Below are 22090 nucleotides of genomic sequence, written 5' to 3' on the forward strand. Positions count from 1 at the left end.
GTGGCCATGGTCAGTTTTTTGCACCACGAGATAGCCTGCTTTTCTAAACTTACTCTTCAGCTTTTGGTCTTTGCCTTTCGGCCAATCTGACTGACTCGCTGTGCCCCTCCCTCCTCCCTGCTCACTGCCCTCCTCCCTGCTCCCCATCCTCCCTGCTCACTGTCCTCCTCCCTGCTCACTGCCCTCCTCCCTGCTCCCCGCCCTCCTCCCTGCTCCCCATCCTCCCTGCTCACTGTCCTCCTCCCTGCTCACTGCCCTCCTCCCTGCTCCCCGCCCTCCTCCCTGCTCCCCATCCTCCCTGCTCACTGTCCTCCTCCCTGCTCACTGCCCTCCTCCCTGCTCCCCGCCTCCTCCCTGCTCCCCGCCCTCCTCCCTGCTCCCCATCCTCCCTGCTCACTGTCCTCCTCCCTGCTCACTGCCCTCCTCCCTGCTCCCCATCCTCCCTGCTCACTGCCCTCCTCCCTGCTCACTGCCCTTCTCCCTGCTCCCCATCCTCCCTGCTCACTGCCCTCCTCCCTGCTCACTGCCCTCCTCCCTGCTCGCTGCCCTCCTCCCTGCTCCCCATCCTCCCTCCCTGCCCCGCTCCCTCCTCACCGGGACTTGTTGGACTCAATCCCTGACTCCCTTTATGACTCAGCCTGTGGCTGGGCGGCCCCAGCGCAGTATTTCGGCCCGCCTCCCCCCGTCCCTCTCCAGCCTCAGGCGAGCCCGGAGCAGTCGGGCCGCTTCCTTTTCGCCTTTGTCTCTCACACTCAGGGGGCTCTTGCAGAAGGCTCGCAGCGCCCAGGCTCGTCCCCCCCTTTCCTTTCCTCCCTGGCCTTCAGAGGCCTCCGAGACCCCTCGATTGGCCGGTCATGTCGGGCTTCGCTCTCGGAGCCGCTCCCGGGTCACCCTGGCCACGGGCGGGCTCCGCGGCGCGTCCGCAGCTGCTCCCCCCGGACCGGCAGTCGCTGGGGGCAGCATTAGGAGCAGGACTTTTGCCTCGGCTGGCGCAGCGCCTGGCACACAGCGGGGGCTCCTGGACCCTGGGCGGCCGCCAATGCTCAGAGGGGGAGGGGGTGCCCAGAGAGCTGGGGAGAGTTTTCTGTTTCCGTAGGAGCGGAGAAGATCCACGGTGACTTCCCTGAAAGGGGAACCTGCAGGAGGAAGCCCCTCTCCCCGCACGGGTGGCCGCCGCCCCCCCTCCCCCGCTGTCAGGCTTGCTCCGCCCACGTTTCTCAAATTCTCTCGCTGCGACCCCACTTTGCCAGAGAAATTTTTGTGACCGCAGGTGCCCAGGTGTATGGACTAGGTGTGCGACTGAGCCATTTACTCACAAGAAATCGTAATTTTGCAGCCTCCCCTTCAGCTAGGAGACTCCAGATGGGTCCCGACATACAGTTTAAGAAGCCGGGGCCTAGAGCGCTGAGAGGCTCCATAATTTACCCAGAGTCTCACAGGCAGATGATGTTGGAAGCCAGCCTCGAACCCGTCCTCCCGATTTTGAACCCTGCTCTCTGGACACTCTCCCAGAGCCCTTAACCACATGGAGGTGGTATTTTCTTCCCTGGGGCCACACCTTTGGAGGTGATGGTCTTCACTTAATGGCTTAGGACTGGGTTTTCTTTCCCTTTGAAATCTAGGTCATTGGACTCCCCATTTCCTCAAGTCGGAACAACTCCTCCCTTTCTCTTTTTCACCTTGAAATTTATTCCGTCTTTGGGGGATACTTCCCTCCATCTTGTCCATATCTTTCCTGCTGTTTTTTTTTAGTAAAAGGGAGGAGGGGGAAAATAAATTTTATTTTACTATTGCTCATTGAGAAAGACATACAGACACTGGGGACTAACACTCTAGGGCGGTGGAACACACAGATACCCACAGAATTTTAGGGGTTACTGTTCAAAATGATCTGCCAATCACTTACAATCACTTATTAAGAGCCTATTGTGTGCCAGGAAGGGGGATATATGTGTGTGTATACGAAGGCAAAAAATGAAACAGTCCTTGCCTTTAAAGAGTTATTATTCTAGTACAATATAAAAATCAAAATATGATGATTTTTTTTCTTTGAAGGGGAGGTACTAGCTGGGGCAGGGGAAGGGAATTTACCTCCCTTTGAGTTTGCGATTGCCATTATTAAGGCCATTTCTTTGGGTTCCAGCAAATGTGATTAAAACAAAAACACAGCGTCCCAAAAGACTTAGGGCATTTTGTCCTATTAAAACTCAAAAGAAGAAAAAACTGCTTTAAGACTTCTGGGACACCCTGGTATTTTACTTAAAAAGAGAGTACATGATATTATCCGCTTTGACCAACACATCAGTGGGTTTAGCTACCAATTTTATAGCTTACCATAAAGCCCTGAGAAAAAATTTTGATGGAGGAAGGGAAGTAAACAAGGATTTATTCAGAACCTACAATATGCGGGTACTGTGCTTTACAGATATGAGCTCATTTGGTTCTAGCAATAACACTGGGAGGTAGGTGCTGTTATTATTCCCATTTTACAGTGGAGGAAACTGAGGCAGAGAGTAGTGAAGTGACATGGCTAATAAGCATCTGAGGCCAGATTTGAATTCTAAGCCAGCTCTCAGCCACAGAAGGCTGTGGGACAACTATAATAGAACAGCTCAGAGAGCACAGCAGAGAGGGCCAACAGGTGTTTTAAGAAGGTGGAAAAATAAGGAGGGGGAGCTCAGACAAACATTCCCTATCTATCACAGACTTGCAGATACCAAAAACATCTTTTCTTCCTAAGAACAGCAAAATTTTTTTGGGGAAAAAATCCCTACAAAACAAAGGTCCTGTTTTCATCAAGGTGTTGCTGTTTCAAGGGTTGGGGGCAGGGTGGGAGAATCCCTTTGCTGCTTTTTTCTTAAGGAGAACTCAAGAAGGCAGAGGAGACCAGTGAAGATGGTGAAGGGACGGGTGAACAAGATAGCTAGAAGAAAGAAAGGCCTTAGGAAGGGGCAAGATGGCGTGCAATAAGCATTGTAAAGATGTTATGGGGAAAGAGCCGAACCTCGATCTACCTTGTCCCAAAGGGCAGGACTGGGAGTTAGATTAATCACATTTGCTGGAAGCTAAAGAAATGGCCTTAATAATGGCAATTGCAAACTCAAAAGGAGGTAAATTCCCTTTCCCTGCCCCATGTATACCTAGTACCTCCCCTCCAAAAGAAAAAAAATCACCATATTTTGATTTTTCTATTTTATTTTATATATTGTACTAGAATAATAACTCTTTAAAGGCAGGGACTGTTTCATTTTTTTGCCTTTGTATACACACACTTTAATAGGACAAAATGCCCTAAGGATTCCTATGGGGAAAACTTCTAAGCCAGGAGAGCAGTCAAACAGTCAAGGTGGTGGGCAGCCCTCTCTCTGGAAGACATTCTGGAGAATGCAGGGAACAGCAGGATGGGGGATTGGGTGAGGCATGGGGTGGATTGGATGGCTGCTAAAACCCCTTCTTCCTGTGAGATGCTGAGAGACTGAAGAGCAATGGATGTTCAATGTCTATTTCTATGATATGGCTACTTATGTATTCTTTTCCTTCTGTGAATCTGGGCAATTTATGTTTTTGTAAACATTTTTTTCTCTTAGAATGTCAAGTTTATTGGCATACAATTGGGCAAAATTATTAATTTTATATGTATTAACATATAATAATAATAATAACGTATATTAATAAATAATAATAATAATTATATGTATTAACATATAATAATAATAATAATAACGCGGAGGAACCACGACAAATCGGTAACCGGGAGAGGCGAGTTTACTGGGGCAATAGCGCCCGGGCTTTAGTCCTCAAGGCCACCGTCACTTTTCCTGATGAAAAAAGATTAAGCGAAATTGCTTCCCGCTCCCAGGGCGCCCTTCGCTTGGGCTCGGGAGCAACAGCCGGCTCTGTGGGCCTGAGTCTTGCAGGGTTACAGAGAGCGGCAGAGGGTCAGTCCCTTAAATATGGCTCCGGTCCCCAGCACCGCTCCAAGTACAGTCCTAATGGCTGCGTTCGGACACTCTTTAATCCCCCCAGAGCCTAGGAGATGGGGCCACTTTTAGGGCCTGAGAGAGTCCCGCAGCCAGGATCTGCTCCCGAGTCCAAGGCCACGTGGGAGACAGATGGAGGGTCTACACTCAGGTTAAATTTCGTTTCTGAACGAGAACGTGGAGGCCGTTTCTCTGCTCGGAACACACAGGGAGGGAGGCTGGGCCAGGGGTCTTTCTTCCCCTCCCCTCCCACTCTCCCGAGGCCAGAGAGAGAGCAGGAGGCCCAGAGACAGCCCGGATGCAGGGGGAGGTCGGTCTCCGCCTTCTTAAACTCTGGTCTTCCCAGGTCTCCAGCACGCGTTTGGTGACTCAGGCCAGGTGAGAAAGGAGGGCAGCCTCGGAGCCAAGGCTCCGCAGGCTTGGCTTTTACTAGCTACGTGGTCCTGGACAAGTCACTTAACTCCAATTGCCTGGTAAAAAGGGGAAAAAATGAGGCAAAGAATGGCCTCTCTTACCTACCCCCCCCCCCCAAATGCATCTGCCAGAGGAGGACCCTCAGGGTTTCTGCTCAAAAAAGAAACAACTGCCATTTACACTCACTTGGAGTCAGCAGGACCCAAAAGATGGCCACCTGGGGCCTGGCCAAACCCACTGCTGGCCAGTCACGGAGAGCTAGAGCGATTTCAGGCTCCACTCTTAGTAAGTCTAGTCCCTAAACCCCAAGATAGCGTGCAAAGTCCAGCAATTAACATTTGGGCAGAGCGGGTAAGGGTACATTCCCTATGTGGGCAGAGAGAGTAAAGAGTGGGATAGAGGGAAGGAAGAGAGGAAGAGAGGAGGAAGGAGAAAGAAGGGAAGAAGGGAGAGAGGGAAAGGAGGAAGGAAGAGAGGAAGAAAGGAAGAAGAGAAAGAAGGGAGAAAGGAGGAAAGAAGGGAAGAAGGGAGAGAGGGAAAGGAGGAAGGAAGAGAGGAAGAAAGGAAGAAGAGAAAGAAGGGAGAAAGGAGGAAAGAAGGGAGGGAGAGAGGGAAAGGAGGAAGGAAGAGAGGAAGAAAGGAAGAAGAGAAAGAAGGGAGAAAGGAGGAAAGAAGGGAGGGAGAGAGGGAAAGGAGGAAGGAAGAGAGGAAGAAAAGAAGAAGAGAAAGAAGGGAGAAAGGAGGAAAGAAGGAGGGAGAGAGGGAAAGGAGGAAGGAAGAGAGGAAGAAAAGAAGAAGAGAAAGAAGGGAGAAAGGAGGAAAGAAGGGAGGGAGAGAGGAAAGGAGGAAGGAAGAGAGGAAGAGAGGAAGAAAGGAAGAAGAGAAAGAAGGGAGAAAGGAGGAAAGAAGGAGGGAGAGAGGGAAAGGAGGAAGGAAGAGAGGAAGAAAAGAAGAAGAGAAAGAAGGGAGAAAGGAGGAAAGAAGGAGGGAGAGAGGAAAGGAGGAAGGAAGAGAGGAAGAAAGGAAGAAGAGAAAGAAGGGAGAAAGGAGGAAAGAAGGGAGGGAGAGAGGGAAAGGAGGAAGGAAGAGAGGAAGAAAGGAAGAAGAGAAAGAAGGGAGAAAGGAGGAAAGAAGGGAGGGAGAGAGGGAAAGGAGGAAGGAAGAGAGGAAGAAAGGAAGAAGAGAAAGAAGGGAGAAAGGAGGAAAGAAGGGAGGGAGAGAGGGAAAGGAGGAAGGAAGAGATGGAAGAAAGGAGAGCGGGAGGGAGGAAGGGAAGACAGAAAGGAGGGAAGGAACGTGTCGCCCAGTTGACGCTGCTGCCGGTGCTCAGGGGCCCGGCCGCGGGGAGGGGGCGCGGAAAATAGAAGGGGGAGGGCTCTCCCAGTCCTTTGGCGCCACCTGGTGGGGGCGGGCCGCGCCCTGCCGGGATGCTGGGGGCGGGACCCCCGCGCACGCAGCGCTTCGGACCGCCCCGCACGAGCCGACAGCATTTCCCGGGGTGCCCGCCTCTCCAGGGAGCGCGTGACCCTTTTCCACGCCCTCCCACGCGCCCTGCCCTCCAACCAGGAGCTCCTCTGCGGCCTGGAGCCTTCCCCTCCAAGAAACTGTCAAGGAAACAGCGCCAGCGTGGCTTCCTAGGGAGACTTTATTGAGAAGCTCAGATGCAAAAAGGTAATTTGTAGACAGTCACCAAGCATTTATTAAGCACCGGGGGTGCGCCAGCCGCTCCGGGGGGTACAAACAACAGTCCCCGCCCCTAAGGAGCCCTCATGGCGCGGGGACATGCACGGAGGAGGGGCCAGGAATGGGGGAGCAGGAGGAGGAAGCGTCCGGGGGAGGAGCCAAAGGAGAACCTTCCGGCCCCAGCCCCCGGCTCCCGCCCGCCTGGCAGGGGCGCTCCTCACCAGCAGCTTAGCCCGACTCTGAAGCCTCCCCAAAGCCGGGGCACCAGGACACCAGGAGGCCGGAGTCCTGGGGCCGACCTGACTGGCCTCTGCACTGCTGGCCCTCGGACTCTGGGCCCGGGGAGACCGTGGTGGGGGGCTGAGCTTTTGGCTGCTGGGGAGGTGACTTCCCCCGGGGAGCCGCAGGAGCCCATGGCGGCCGCCGGGATGAACAAGGGGAGTGTGACCGGGGCTGGACCTTCGGACTGGTCAGGTCCCGCCCCCTACCAGGCCATGGCTCTGAGAGGGCTCAGTCACACACAATCCCAGAAAAGTCTTCCCCGGTCAGTGCGCCACAAAACCCTGCCTCATTCTTTGCTTGAGTGAGAAGGCAACAAGGTAGTCCGGAGGTTACCCAAAGGTCGGTGGGTGATTCTCTCCCCCCCCCACGGTGTTCTGTGCGGCACCGGAGGCCAGAGTGTGACCAGCTGGAGAAAGGCTGCTTTCGGTCCCAGACATGCCCTCCGGAGGCTCGGCCGGCCCACGGTCAGTCAGCAGGACATGAGCCCGGAGCTTTGGGCAGGAGGGGCTGCTTCTAATTCCAGAACTAATCTGGCCAGTACCCACTAATGTCAGAAAGGGTCTTTTAACATTTCCCATATTTTGACAGCCAGTCAGGGGCCAGGGGCCACCTGGGACGGTATCTGAGAGAATCGGGCTGTGTGGCCGCAGCAAAGCCACTGCAGTCCGAGGGGCCTCAGTCACCTCCATAGTGGGGATGACACTACTGCCAGGGCTCCTTCATTGGGCCGCGCCTGTAAGGCCATCACCATCTAAGGAAATGGGAGCGGGTTTGTTCCGTGCATGCGCAGAGTGAAAGTTCCAGTGATTTCCGGGGGCCTGGGCTGAGATCTGGGGGCTGGGCAGCTTAATTTCTGCGGCTGTGACAGATTAGCGATGAGGACATCTGGGAAGAAATGCTCTAGCTCCAACCTTTGATTATTTGACTTTGATTATTGACTCTGAAAATTAGTCAAAGATGGCTTGGCAGCTAGAACGTTGAAGCACATACAAAAGTGCATTGGACTCATAATTACAGAAGAATTGGGGGGAAACTTCCCCCCAGTTCCTTATTTATCAGATAAGGGAGCAGAGACCATTATTACCTGAGCGAGACAGCAGACACGGTGCAGGGTTAAGGGTAGGTGCGAAGGGCTGGGACACGGAGAGAGAAGCTTCTGCCAAGTCCAGTTTATGGTCTGCAAGTGCACTGGTAACAGCTGAACAGACTAAAGTAGAATTCAATAAGTATTTTGGTCCAACTGCTGATAAAATAAAATAGATTCCATAAAATGGATTTTAAAATATTATTTGTGACAAAAAAATGAAGCTAGTTTCCTGGTTGCTCAATGTTCTGCAGGATGTCCACGGACAGGCCCAGCTGTTGCACTATGTGGGCGGTTTGTTCTAAAATCCAAGAGAAGTTGGGCTTTGGGGGCCGTGTCCCCCTCTGTGTTCTGCAGACTGGAGAATGGGGGCGACTGTGCTGATCGGCCTTGGGGTGGCAGTTTTTGTTGAGGTCGGCAGAGCACCTCCCGGGTCTTTCCTCTTCGATCTTTTCAGGGACCGAGACCGAGGGACAAAGGTCCATGTCCTGGAGGGAGTCCAACAAGTCCCCCACGTGGGGCTGTGGAGGGATGGAGGTCAGGTGCTGGAGCACAGACTCTTCAGACTGGCCCACAGCGTCCAGAAGGTCATTTAGGGGAGCGATCCAGGGAGAACCGTTATCCTGCAGGTGACACCAGGAGAGCAGAGCACTGGACGAGCACCAAAGCAAAAACATCAAAGGGCGTTCTCAGAACTCCTGCCCTCTTTTATGGAAGTTACGCTACTTCCCAGTTACCCAGGTTAACCACAACCTGCTGCCAAAAAGCGTGATCATAACCTACCAAAGACAGGGGGACACCCAAGTGCAGCCTGTGTTGCAGGGGCAACTAAAGGGTCTTTTTTGGCTTTCGATCTGTGTAACATAGCTTAGGTTTCATGATCCTTTGGTTTTCATGTAATAAATTTTATTTCCCTTATGACATGGTACTTTATTAGAATTGGTTAGGGGGTAAATGACTAAAAATGAACTTACATTTATACAGCACCTACTGTGTGCTAAATGCTTTACAAATATGGCCTCACTTCATGCCCACCACAACCCTGGAAGGTAGCGGTTATCATTATCCCCATTTTACAAAGGAGGAAACTGAGGCAAGCAGAGAGAAAGTGCTTATACCATGGTCACACAGTGAGGAAGGGACTGAGGGAGAATTTGAACTCTCTTCTCTTTCTCTGATAGAGAATGGTCCACAAAGGAAAGCCAGCCCTGCTCTGTTCCTCTCCCCCTCCCCCCAAGCAGGACTGTCTGTAGGGCTGAATTTCTATGACCTACGAACTCACTTTGTTTTTGGACATCTCTTCCTCAACAAGTTCTGCTGAGGCTGAAACAGGGAAGTGTGAAGTACACCCTCGGGCTCCCACAAGGACAGAGGTCTCCAGGGGTTACCTTAGGGTTCCTCGGAGCTGCCCGTACTGGAGGATGACTCTGGCGCCCTCCTTATAACCTTGATTGAAGCCCTGCTGCAGGACGGCCGCTTTCCCCGCGTCGACCCCGTCTCTGTAACCTTCCTAGAAGCCAGACAACCAGGAGTTAGCTCTGCAAGGGGACGGGGTTTCCCCGTCCTGAGCTCCAGGCCCGGTCCGGGGCCTTCCTGTGGAGGCGCCTCCCCGCTTAGTCACCAGAACCACGGGGCAGGTGTCCCGGGTGCCAGGGAACATCTCTGGGAATGTCCCTTGGCAGCGTGTGGGAGGAGAGCGGCCTCTGTCCGGGACTTTACTTCCTAGCACTGAGCTAACCAGAGGGGCCTGTTTCCCCAGGCTCCAGGGGACACACTATCTTTCTTCAAGGCTGGGGGCCAGATCATGTCTGGACTCTTGCATTCAGTTCCGGGAATCCCACTTTAAGAAGAATAGAGCAAAACTGAGGGGAGTTCAGAAGAACAAAGGCATGGACCTGGAAGGGCCTAAGAACTCTCGTTAACCCTGACCTGAATGGGAATGTTCTCTACAATATCCTCAAAAAGTGGCCGTTGAGCATCCAGTGAAAAAACCAGCAATGGGGAACTCGGCACCTTCCACCCAATGGGACGTGTGCCCTCAAGATCCTCGCAGCAGGACGAGGAGAACTTTATGCAAACCACACAAGTCTCTGGTGACAATGGGACTGTCCGCAGTATTTTCCTTCTCTAGACAAAACTATGTTCAACTCTTCAGGTACTCTCTCCCCCACCTCTGGAGGCCAGAATTCCAGGGGCCTTCTAGGCCTGTTGGCAGTTAAAGCCCAGAGGGCAGACCCACAGAGAGCTCCCTAGCCCGAGTTCTAAAGGCCCTGCCCACACTGGGAGGATGTCTGAGTAAAGCCCAAGACCTCCGCTCCTGCAGGTGGCCCTGGGAGAATGAGAAGGGAGGAAAGAAGTGGGAGAGCCTGGCCACACCTCATGGGGCTGTCCTTCCAAGGGGGGCAGAGAGCAGGACACAGCACCCAAAAGCCACAAAATGCCCAGAGGGCAGCCAGGAGGAGCAGCCCTCACCCGTCCCGCTTATCTCCTGTCCCAGGTGGGAAGCAAACTCTTGAGGACTCCTTCAGGCCAGCCATGATTCACTTGTGGGTGTGTAACTGCCAGTGCGGAGGTGCAAGCTCAGCAGAGCTGCTGGGGTGAACTTCCACCTCTGTTAAGCCAGGGGATGGGAGGTCCCTTCCGAAGAAGGAGTGGGTTGGGAACCAGTCCTAACCAGGGCAGAGCCATGCTTTCATCCCAATCCAGGGGATCCTGTGGACCCCTCAGCTTTCACCAAAAGCACGCAGAGAGGCAGACCAGACTGTCAGGCCTGAAGTCTGGAGGCTCCAAGTTCAAATCCAACATCAGACACAGCTGTGTGACCTTGGGCTGCTCACTCGTGGAGTTTTTCAGATTCTGTGCCCTGGCCTGTAAGATGGAGATAAGGGCACCTGGTGCCTAGGACTGTGAGGATCAAATAAAACATATAAGATGATTTCACCTCCAAGCTCTGTAATGATTGGCAGCTATCAGCAAGCTGGGACCAGCAGATGGGCCAGGCCACCTCAAAAGTTCCACTCTGTTATTGCCAAGAGCTGCTGAACCGAGAAAGCCTCATGCTCACGCAGGGTTTAGATCTGGGTGGCTCCTGAGAAGGCCTGTTCTAGTTTTATCTCCTCGTTTTACAAATGTGGCCACGGAGGCCCTGAAGGAGGAGGACCTAGTCCAGTCACGTGAGAAATAAGTGAGGTCACAGGGAGGATCCATTATTCTTGAGTCAGGGTTTTTCCTACTTGAGCATACTTGTGTTCCCACAGTCAATCCTCAACTTCCCCAGAGGGAACATTCCTAGAAACCAGCATAAAGTAAAAATGTGAATGGCTACCCACTGCATCTCCTACTGTGACCGCCCCAAACTGGGTTCTTTTGCTAGAACTGGCTGAAAAGACATTGTTCTGCCGGGAGGGCAGGGGCTACAATATCAGAAGCTCCTTATTCCCAGTAACAGTACATGCCTAGGGCCAGTGCCCGGCCCATAGAGCTCCCATTTTTTTCCCTCTACTGCACAGAACTGTGAATGTGCAATGCATGTGGTTGCCAAGGTGACAGTGAAAAGGAAATCACTAATAAAATCATGCAGGTGTTTCTAGTTGGAAAGTTAAATTTGAGTGTCCAGGCGTGACTAGAGTTGTTCCCTATTTCCATCAGAACTTGAACTCTCCGGTGGTCCCCTTTTGCCTTTCATTGTAGGCCTAGTGACTAGCATACAACAGGCACTAAATAGATATCAATAGAAGAATTGACTCCAAATTTTCTAAGACTGTCATTGACCTGTTCACTGAAAGCAGCTTCTTATTCTTATTACCATCTCAGTCATCTCGAGTTCTAACCTGCATGGGTCCAAAGATCATTCTCAGAAGCCCTCACTGCACATACCTGTCTCCGTTGGCGTCATCCCATGGCCTCGGAGCAGCAGCCTTAACCCTTCTGATCGCCATCTAACTCACACAGCTCACAAAAAAGTTCTCTGAGGTCAGCCACCCCCAGCCTCCGCACCCGCTGAATTTAGTGCTCCTGACGTAATTCTGCCAGGACCCCTACTCTGTCTGCAGTTACTGACCCCTGTCTCCCTCCTCTCCAGCTGGGGATCAGGGATGATTTGTTGGATGGGGAGAAAGAGTCTTTTCTACTAACTTTGATTTTCTATAAAAACCACAATTTTGAGAAGGCGGGATCATTTTTTACCACATTTCAAATGGGTCCATGATACAAAAAAGCCAAATTATGTCTTAATTAAAAAAATAATTTCTATTAATGGATAAATGAGAATAAAAGAAAATACAAGAAACAAAAATAAAGTGATTTGCCTCATTCAAAGAAACAAAAATCTAACTTTAACGAGGTCATAACGTGTCTCTGATGCGCCTCAATGTGTTAAAGCCTCTCTTTACGCTTTGATCTTCCTGCCAAGACTTCAGAGTCGTCTTGGATTGGATTAAACTTTACGAGCTTCACTATAATGTCATACGCTCCAGACCGCAGAAAGGCGGCGGCCAGAAGGGAAGGCTCCGACACCCCGCCTCATCACGGGGCGATGAGGAGCCCGTGGAGCTGCCTTTTATTTCTAAGTAAATGCCTCTGACAAAATCCAGGCGTCCCCTTGCACGGACACCTCACTCTTGCTTGGAGCAGACCTGTCTCAGAAAAGGCCCGGGAGCCGGGTCCAGGGGGAGGAGCTGGACGCCACGTGCAGGAATCCCGTAGTTCAAGTCCCGCCCCTGGCACTACTTATTGGCCGCGCAGCCGTATACATCACTTCCGCTCCCAGTCCTCCGTCACCCCCACAGCCCCCGCCTTCCTGAACTCCAGAGGCTTCCGGGACGGGCCTTACCCGCACGCGCCGCTCCACGCGGCTCCGCCACTCCCGTTGCGCCGGCAGCGTCTCGTCCGCTTCGTCGTCGAATACGTCCGCGTCCGCGCTCCCGTCCTGCCCGGGTCTCGCGCATGCCGCCCTCAGCCACGACATCGCGACCCCGCCAATACCGGACCCCGCCTCCGGAAATGCCCGCCCCTGCTTCCGGCGGTCGTGGGGCGAGTCCCAGAGCCCCTCCCTTTCGTTCTCTGAGAACCGCCGCGAAGTCCGCCGGCGGTAGACGATAGTGCAGCCATCTTTGGAGAGGGCAGGCTTTGCCAAACGTTCTTATGCGCATGTCCCAGAAGGAGCCCAAGTAAAAACGGCCGTTGTACGAAGGCCATCTTTGGAGAGGGCGGGCGCTGTTCGTGCTCGCCCCGCTCTATGCACGGAAAGCTCTTGCACTTACGATTGCCATCTTTATGAAGGGCAAACTCTGCTCTGTGCCGCCCCTCTTTTTCCCCCCACTGCTTTACGCATGCCCGGAAGGGAGTCATCGGTAGCAGCGGTTAATAGAGGAAATTCTTTCTCTGTGGCCGCCATCTTGGTAAAGAACAGGCGCTAACCCCGTCCCGTCCCTCCATCTTCACTTTTTTGCGTATAGACGGAAAAGGGGTCGTTGGCGGACGAACAGCAGGGGTTGCTTCGTGGCCGCCATCTTTGTAAAGGGCAAACGCAGCTCCTACCCCCTGCAGCAAGCGCGTCTGCGTTGTGGCTCTATGACGTCAACCCTCCCTCCTAACTCCCTCTTGTCCCAACTTTTGCTAAGAAATGAGAGGAAATAAGAGTCTCCTCGGACTGAAGGGCCTGGTCCAGGGCCCAGACATCGTGAGCCGTAGAGGCCCACGGAGAGCCCGGATACCCTGGGAAACTCCGGAGCTTCGAGTGCTGCCTGGATACTGCGAATCAGCGTGCAGCCCCCCGGGAAGGCCCTGCCAGTCGGGTAGCTGTGACCCTACTGGGGGCCTGACCGTGCGTGCCTGCCCTCGGGGAGGTTACACTCCTTGCGGGAAGCAAAACTCCGCCCTACTATGTGCCTACTTTTTGCATGCCTACCCTCGGGGCTCTTACACTGCTAGACGCAGTCCCACCGAAGTTCTCAGACTAGTAGGGAGGGAATGATCCGCTTGGGTGGGCTTTCCTGTAGGAGGGGTCGGTCTGAGTGGTCCGTACCCTTAAGGGACCTTTTAAGATCCCTTCCGCCCAGCGTGACCTCTTCTTATATTCCTGCATCCTGGCTTTGGGCTTCCCCACCTTGGAGCCTACTTGGTTTTGTTTTTATAAACTTTTCTGCCCGATCCCGCCCCACGAGGGCCGAGCTGGGTCTTAGCTGTCCCCCTCAGGTGTTCCTTGTGCGGGCTGGCTGCAGAATGGCTGCACCTGGTCCTAGCTGTCCCGTCAGGTATCCCTCCTCATGCTTGCACAGGCTGGCTGCAGAATGGCTGCACCTGGTCCTACCTGTCCCGTCAGGTATCCCTCCTCATGCTTGCACAGGCTGGCTGCAGAATGGCTGCACCTGGTCCTAGCTGTCCCGTCAGGTATCCCTCCTCATGCTTGCACAGGCTGGCTGCAGAATGGCTGCACCTGGGTCCTAGCTGTCCCCCTCAGGTATCCCGCCTCATGCTTGCACAGGCTGGCTGCAGAATGGCTGCCCCTGTGTCCTAGCTGTCCCGTCAGGTATCCCTCCTCATGCTTGCACAGGCTGGCTGCAGAATGGCTGCACCTGGGTCCTAGCTGTCCCGTCAGGTATCCCGCCTCATGCTTGCACAGGCTGGCTGCAGAATGGCTGCCCCTGTGTCCTAGCTGTCCCGTCAGGTATCCCTCCTCATGCTTGCACAGGCTGGCTGCAGAATGGCTGCACCTGGGTCCTAGCTGTCCCGTCAGGTATCCCTCCTCATGCTTGCACAGGCTGGCTGCAGAATGGCTGCACCTAGGTCCTAGCTGTCCCGTCAGGTGTTCCTTGTGCCAGCTGGCTGCAGAATGGCTGCACCTGGTCCTACCTGTCCCCCTCAGGTATCCCTCCTCATGCTTGCACAGGCTGGCTGCAGAATGGCTGCCCCTGTGTCCTAGCTGTCCCGTCAGGTATCCCGCCTCATGCTTGCACAGGCTGGCTGCAGAATGGCTGCCCCTGGGTCCTAGCTGTCCCGTCAGGTATCCCGCCTCATGCTTGCACAGGCTGGCTGCAGAATGGCGCCACATGGCATCCGGTGTCAGGCACAAGGAGCTTCACAGAATGAAATCTCTCCTGGGACTCCAGGGGACTCAGAGCAGCGTTTACAGAGGGACCACATTTGGGGGACAGAGCGATGTCATTTTCTTTGGTTAATTTGTAGTCCCCCACAGAGCCTGGCCTTTCATTGTACTTTATCTGCTTTATGACTGAGCTTTCCCATCACATGCTGAAACTTCCTAATCTGAGTAGGAGCATTTGCTGTATTTTGGAGGTAGAGATTTCAGCCACTTAATAAATGCTTATTTCCTCCCTTACCCCAATGTCACACAAGGGTGCCCCGCACAGCGAGGCAAGCGCTGCTGGGACTTTGAAGCCAGGCCTTCTTCTTCCTCTTCCCATTACGCAGATTAAATGTTTCTGCTTGTGGACGAGAGCTTGATGTCGATCATGAGGCATCTGGTTTGACTCCTCCATTTTGTAGGGGAGACCTAAGACCCAGAGAGCTGGAGTGAATGGAACCCAAGTCCTCTGACTACAAGGCCAGATTGCTTCCTACTGTTCCACGTGACAGAACTTGGTAAAACTTTTCAAACCTGACTTTTTACTTTCTCGTGGAAGGATGAGATGCTGCCTGAAAGCTTTGCTTTGCATGAAAAAAAATTGAGTCAACAAATTAAGGATATTTAAGGGCTTAGACGGATGTTCATTGTGGCTACCAGTTGGAGTCTGTGGCTGCAGAAGTTCCTCTAGAAATTTGCCTCCTCAGGCGATTTCTCTTCTCCCTGTCTCGTGTCTTTCCTGAGTGTCTCTCTGTATCCATATCTCCCTGGCTACTTAACTGGTTTCTTGCCCACAGTTTACACTTGGGTCTTTAGCCAGTTTGGGTCATGGTGACCCAGCCAAATCCTCAGCCCCTCGTCCTCATTTTAAGTTTCCCTTCACTCTTGTTTCAGTCTGATTTCTAACCCCACCAGGCTGCAGAAACTCCCAGGTTTCCAAGGCTCTCTTAATGGCCAGTCACCCATCTTGGCCCCATTCAGATAAAAATGCGGCTGAGAGCTTGGGACTTGCACCTGAGAGTGCGCCATCATTGTCTGTGAATGATGTATCAGACGGACTTGTCTCCACTCCAGTTGTCCTTGGTGACTGGCAGCAGACACCCTGATAAAGGGCTTTAGTGGCAAAGTCACGTTTCCAGGATGACTTGATTTGGATATTTCCATGAAAACTTCCTTCATAATGCTTGGTGTACATTTCATTTTAGTTCGCTGTCTTTTCCATAAATCCTGCTCTATCAGCTTTTTGATGGCACTCATTTTCGTTCCACACTAATGCTTTTATTTTACCTTTATTCTTTCTTTCAAAATCTTCTGCATTTTAAAAAAAATCATTCCTCTCTTCCTATGTTATTGTTCCATTTTATTTTGTTTTCTTCTGCACACAAATTTGGACCTTTTGTAAAACTGTAAATTAGAGGAGGGGGCTTGAGCCTTCCTAATATCTTTTACTAAGTTCCTAGCTCGTTGGGGATACTCACAAAATATCGAATAACTAGCTCAATAGTATAGATGCTCTTTACTACTCTATGCCCTCCTAAAACCCTGTTTTAGGAATAGGATCTCTGGGGATGCTTGCAGAGGCTGGCTGCAGAATGGCTGCACCTGGTCCTAGCTGTCCCGTCAGGTGTTCCTTGTGCCAGCTGGCTGCAGAATGGCTGCACCTGGTCCTACCTGTCCCCCTCAGGTATCCCGCCTCATGCTTGCACAGGCTGGCTGCAGAATGGCTGCACCTGGGTCCTAGCTGTCCCGTCAGGTATCCCGCCTCATGCTTGCACAGGCTGGCCGCAGAATGGCGCCACATGGCATTGGGTGTCAGGCACAAGGAGCTTCACAGAATGAAATCTCTCCTGGGACTCCAGGGGACTCAGAGCAGCGTTTACAGAGGGACCACATTTGGGGGACGGAGCGATGTCATTTTCTTTGGTTAATTTGTAGTCCCCCACAGAGCCTGGCGTTTCATTGTACTTTATCTGCTTTATGACTGAGCTTTCCCATCACATGCTGAAACTTCCTAATCTGAGTAGGAGCATTTGCTGTATTTTGGAGGTAGAGATTTCAGCCACTTAATAAATGCTTATTTCCTCCCTTACACCAATGTCACACAAGGGTGCCCCGCACAGCGAGGCAAGCGCTGCTGGGACTTTGAAGCCAGGCCCTCTTCTTCCTCTTCCCATTACGCGGATTAAATGTTTCTGCTTGTGGATGAGAGCTTGATGTCGATCATGAGGCATCCGGTTTGACTCCTCCATTTTGTAGGGGAGACCTAAGACCCAGAGAGCTGGAGTGAATGGAACCCAAGTCCTCTGACTACAAGGCCAGATTGCTTCCTACTGTTCCACGTGACAGAACTTGGTAAAACTTTTCAAACCTGACTTTTTACTTTCTCGTGGAAGGATGAGATGCTGCCTGAAAGCTTTGCTTTGCATGAAAAAAAATTGAGTCAACAAATTAAGGATATTTAAGGGCTTAGACGGATGTTCATTGTGGCTACCAGTTGGAGTCTGTGGCTGCAGAAGTTCCTCTAGAAATTTGCCTCCTCAGGCGATTTCTCTTCTCCCTGTCTCATGTCTTTCCTGAGTGTCTCTCTGTATCCATATCTCCCTGGCTACTTAACTGGTTTCTTGCCCACAGTTTACACTTGGGTCTTCAGCCAGTTTGGGTCATGGTGACCCAGCCAAATCCTCAGCCCCTCGTCCTCATTTTAAGTTTCCCTTCACTCTTGTTTCAGTCTGATTTCTAACCCCACCAGGCTGCAGAAACTCCCACGTTTCCAAGGCTCTCTTAATGGCCAGTCACCCATCTTGGCCCCATTCAGATGAAAATGCGGCTGAGAGCTTGGGACTTGCACCTGAAAGTGCGCCATCATTGTCTGTGAATGATGTAGCAGACGCACTTGTCTCCACTCCAGTTGTCCTTGGTGACTGGCAGCAGACACCCTGATAAAGGGCTTTAGTGGCAAAGTCACATTTCCAGGATGACTTGATTTGGATATTTCCATGAAAACTTCCTTCATAATGCTTGGTGTACATTTCATTTTAGTTCGCTGTCTTTTCCATAAATCCTGCTCTATCAGCTTTTTGATGGCACTCATTTTCGTTCCACACTAATGCTTTTATTTTACCTTTATTCTTTCTTTCAAAATCTTCTGCATTTTAAAAAAAATCATTCCTCTCTTCCTATGTTATTGTTCCATTTTATTTTGTTTTCTTCTGCACACAAATTTGGACCTTTTGTAAAACTGTAAATTAGAGGAGGGGGCGTGAGCCTTCCTAATAGCTTTTACTAAGTTCCTAGCTTGTTGGGGATACTCACAAAATATCGAATAACTAGCTCAATAGTATAGATGCTCTTTACTACTCTATGCCCTCCTAAAACCCTGTTTTAGGAATAGGATCTCTGGGGATGTTCACCATTCTATTAAGTGATGCACTGTTTGGGATTTTCAATGGCAAAACAGCCAGCCCCAGGGGAAAACATTTAACTGCTGATTTCAGTTTAATTGCTGACATCAATTTTGGTAGAAACATATGATTTAGCAATTGGAGAGTTGAGGTAAGAAGACGGGTTCAAATGTGCATCTCTGACACTAGCTCTGTGATCATGGCAAATCATTTAACTTTTTTGAGCTTCAGGCAATTAACTTCAAGTTAATTTGCCAAGTTAAAGCATGGATTACAATCTTTCTTGGTGGAAGGAGTTCTCACACCAAGGAAATCATAGATTCCTGACATATTGATGGGGAAGCATCAGCACGATACCCAAGCAGTGACCAAAGCATATAGCACATGTTCTAAATGATTTTCAGTGTTCTTTTCATTAAGTTATATAGTGAAGGTTCCTCCAAGTGTTATAGTTGTGACTGTCATATTTGCAAATAAGTCATCGGTCTCGGGACACTGGCTAGTTGTATTGAACAATGTATGCCTTGTCTCTGAGCCCTTCATGTCACTGTAATGTCCCTAGCACTGACAGCTGGCCGGTATGTGTCATACAAAATAACAATAGTTATAGTATATAGTGGTTGCTGAGGGAGAGGGTTCATAGGATCCCAGAAGCATAGAATTTTACATTCAGACCAGACCTCAGCCCAATGTGAACGTGAGCAAGAACTTTTCTACAACATTGTTGACAAGTGGTCATTATTTGCTTCTAGATGATGTCTAGAAAGAAAAAGGAACCCATTATCTCCTACTCTGCTAGAGCTCTCGGTTGGGGTTGATGTGAATCCCTTAATTGCTACTTTTGGGGTCTGACCTAGAATGTATTCTACATTTCCAGGAATAGAAGTCAAGCTCACTGGCCTTTAGTTCACAACCTCCTTACAAACAGCGACAGCATTCATGATTCCTCAGCTCTGGTGGCTTTCATGTTTTGGACGTTATTGTAAATATGACAGATTGGAGATAATCACTGAAGGAAGGCACTAACATTAAAGAAGGTGGGAAAGGCAGAAGTGGACAGCAAGATGGAGAGAATTACGGGCACGATGAAGAACCATGAAAGTGCCTAGAGTTAGAAGATCGTGTCCAAGGATCAACAGAGAGGCCAGTGCTGCCATTGGACAGTGTACTAAGTCTGGGGGATGACAGAGGATGGAGGTAAAAGAAAATTGGAAGATAAGAAAGAGACAATCTGGGCGATCCGCTTCTGTTCAGTTCTGCGCCCCATGTAGGGATAGAGACAGGGACTGCATAGGGGATTTCCTTGATATGGGGAACTCCCCAGTGAGGAAGCTCTCTCTGCTAAGGCTGATCTACCACATTTCTTATAGACATCAAGTGACTTGTCCAGGACCACACAGCCAGCATATGCCAGAGACAGAACCTGAACCCAGGTCTTTAAGGCAGATTGTTTTAAATGACTGGATTCATTGAAGAGGTCCTTTCTACAGTATTCTGGGGCTTGATAGGATCAGCTCAATGCCCTTGTAAGCTGCAGCATCCAGAGTACCTTACCATCCTTAGGAGAACCTCTTCCTCTGGTATCCCATGCTGGATAATACTCTAAGGTGAACCTTGCTTAATATGACTAATTAGGATTAGCTGACCAAGGGAGCTCTTTCCAGCTCTTTGACCCTAGGCAACTATTTAATTTCTCCTAGTCTCAGTTAATTTATCTGTAAAATGAGAATAACAGGTGCCTCCTCCTTGGGTTTTGGAGATCAAATAAGGTAATATATTTATAAGGTGCTTTGCAAACTTTAAGATGATTACAGAAATGTAAACTATTATTATGATAGTCATTACTATTAATATATCTTTTGAGGAGTCATGTGATTTTTTTCACATATGCCTGAGAGACTCCTTGTTGGAGGAGAACCTTTGCTCTGCCAAAAACATGTTATGGTCAATGAAGGAGAAATATAGTGGGGTTTTGGATTCTCTGCACTTTTCAGTCAGTCATGCAATATAAAGAGGTGTCATCTGCAGAATTTTGCTTGCCAAATCTTAGCTTTTTCCTCTTCATGCTTTAATCAAGATGTGCAAATTATCCTCATAAAGATTTTGTCATGGTCATTAATAGTCTGGAGTCATTTAAACAATTTTTTTAAATAAGGTAATGATAATCAGAGGTTCAAGGTCTAAAGGTTGAAGTTTCCTTAGAGGCCATATTGTTGAATTCTAATTTTATAAATGAGACTGAGGCACAGGCAGGTTTAAGATTCTACGGTCACACAAATAGTATTAGGTTTAGAATTAAATTTAGGTCTTCTGATTTGAAATCCAGCATTCTTTCCACTATCCACCTGATGATTTCCTCCACCATTTGGGCTATCCTCCTTTTTTGGATTTCTTGAGAATCAAGTTTCAATGAGCTTGACTTTCTCTATATAGATCTCATCTAGTCAAGCTATTCTTGCCACTTTTGTTTTTGTTGGAGCCATTTGTAAGCACATCATCTAAGTCTTGTGTTTTGGCTGCCATTCTTTTAGAAGAATATCGATAAACTACATCTCTCTTAATCAGTCAATCACTCATTAAGCATTATTAAGTACTAACTATATGCCGGGCACTGCACTAAGCATTGAAATACTAAGACAAATGTGAAATGAGATCCCTGACCTCAAACTTACATTCTACTGCAGAAGACAACCTTCACACTTCTAAGCATTCAGGATTTTTAAGATGAAAAATGTTCTAGAAGACAGGTCCTTTGAGAACTCAAAGAGAGTCCTTGGGATATTTAACTGAGAGAAGAGGTTTCAGGAGCTCCTCTTAAATATTAGAAGAGCAAATATGAAAAATACACTTTTGGTCCCTCTAGAGGACATCATTAGAACTAACAGATGCAACATGGAGCCAGATTTGGGAACAAGGACTTTCTAATAATCAGGACTGTATAAAGATGGAACAGCTTTGTCTTTCATAGTAATGAGTTCCTTGTCTTTGGAAACATTCAAGACTGCTGGGGATTCTTCAGGAGGGATTTCTTCATTGGGAGGTGGCCCCTGCTTCTAAGACCGATGAGAACATTGCTCTTTGGTTGATTTCACAATTCTTGACATTGGACTCATTTCCCAGTAGTTCTTATGATTTTGTCATTGTATGTTTGAAATGCCAGCAGCCCCTCAGATAATGAGAGTGATGTTAGCACACATCAGGGGACTCGCATTTAAATCCTGCTCCTAGCATGCACTACCTCTGTGACCAAGGTCAAGTCACTTCCTCTCCTGTGTCTTAGTTACCTTATTAGCAAAAGGAGGGAATTTGACTACATGGTACCTAATGTCCTTACCAGGACCTTAATCTTTGAGTCCATGATTTTATAATTACTTAATGGACAATATGTTAATTAAAGGGACTAGACGTGATTTGATTGTGATAGAGAACTCCAGGTTGAAAAAAATTCCCTTTGCCCATGAAGATCATTGTCTAAAGTTCTTAGAGTTCAATGACTCACTGACCATGGCCAATGCATGCCGGAGGGAGGACATTTGGGTGACCTGGTTAAGTGGAATCTGTTCTGGGACAATCCGGTTCACTTCTAGAACTCTTTCATCAGTAACAACTGTGAAGTTCTAGTTTATTAAAAATCTACAAATTTAATAATTTACTTAAAGACCAGTTACATCTATCTTTGATTCAAGCAAATAGATTTGCAAGGAACCTCTGCCAAGTGATATATAAAACACTTTACAAATGTGCCTCAGACTGCAATTTACTCTTGTCTTAGGTCTGGGAGGTGTAGTATGACATAGCTGTGGTTTCCTTCGCCCCATTTTTGTCATAACCATTCTCCAGTGTGCCCCTCATGCGATCCTGTCTGTCTGAGTCCTTTCAGTCACCGATGTAGCTCTGATTCCGGTTCGTCAAATGATTGAAAGGGGGCCCGGTAGGTGGCTATTATCCCTGGAGCACTATGGGCCCATGACTCCCAAGGAGTGACATCTTTAATTTAGAGGCTGGGCTGGGAGGAGAGTGCCTAGCTGCTTCATAGTTTCTAGGCAGGAGTATTTTCTGGCCACCTACCCCACGTGTGTCTGTCTTTCTGAAGCATCGTTGCTGAGGGACATATTTCAAATTCACACTGACAAGGGCTCCAGGTTTCTTTATAGGGATTTTA

The 22090-nt window shown here is 49.8% G+C and overlaps 2 protein-coding genes across 2 annotated transcripts; one reads left to right on the plus strand and one right to left on the minus strand.

Annotated features, from left to right (window-relative positions):
- Positions 1-7271: 7271 nt before the first annotated feature.
- On the minus strand, positions 7272-13973 carry YAE1 (YAE1 maturation factor of ABCE1). Its single transcript, XM_051978652.1, has 4 exons — positions 13880-13973; positions 12275-13675; positions 8832-8953; positions 7272-8094 (listed from the first exon to the last, which is right to left on the minus strand). Exons 2-4 carry the CDS (start codon positions 12407-12409, stop codon positions 7668-7670), a joined length of 684 nt encoding a protein of 227 aa, XP_051834612.1. The 5' UTR covers positions 12410-13675; positions 13880-13973; the 3' UTR covers positions 7272-7667.
- Positions 12592-16366, plus strand: LOC127543881 (uncharacterized). The gene is made up of 8 exons (XM_051970216.1): positions 12592-12611; positions 12900-12993; positions 13112-13402; positions 13698-13833; positions 13904-14041; positions 14111-14179; positions 14309-14446; positions 16212-16366. The coding sequence occupies exons 1-8, from the start codon at positions 12592-12594 to the stop codon at positions 16364-16366; spliced, it is 1041 nt and encodes a 346-aa protein (XP_051826176.1).
- Positions 16367-22090: the final 5724 nt, after the last annotated feature.

Source organism: Antechinus flavipes, chromosome 1, assembly GCF_016432865.1.
Source record: "Antechinus flavipes isolate AdamAnt ecotype Samford, QLD, Australia chromosome 1, AdamAnt_v2, whole genome shotgun sequence".
Lineage (NCBI taxonomy): Eukaryota > Metazoa > Chordata > Mammalia > Dasyuromorphia > Dasyuridae > Antechinus > Antechinus flavipes.

What these genes read in the sequence shown, in the direction of transcription:
- YAE1 (XM_051978652.1), bottom strand. Translation starts at nt 12,409, where the DNA reads ATGTCGTGGCTGAGGGCGGCATGCGCGAGACCCGGGCAGGACGGGAGC. An exon ending in GCGTGGAGCGGCGCGTGCGG is followed by an intron (nt 8,954 to 12,274) that starts GTAAGGCCCGTC and finishes TCTGGCTTCTAG; the next exon opens with GAAGGTTACAGAGACGGGGT. An exon ending in CAGCTCCGAGGAACCCTAAG is followed by an intron (nt 8,095 to 8,831) that starts GTAACCCCTGGA and finishes GTGCTCGTCCAG; the next exon opens with TGCTCTGCTCTCCTGGTGTC.
- LOC127543881 (XM_051970216.1), top strand. Translation starts at nt 12,592, where the DNA reads ATGTCCCAGAAGGAGCCCAA. An exon ending in GCTCCTACCCCCTGCAGCAA is followed by an intron (nt 12,994 to 13,111) that starts GCGCGTCTGCGT and finishes GGCCTGGTCCAG; the next exon opens with GGCCCAGACATCGTGAGCCG. An exon ending in GGTCCTAGCTGTCCCGTCAG is followed by an intron (nt 13,834 to 13,903) that starts GTATCCCTCCTC and finishes TGTCCCCCTCAG; the next exon opens with GTATCCCGCCTCATGCTTGC.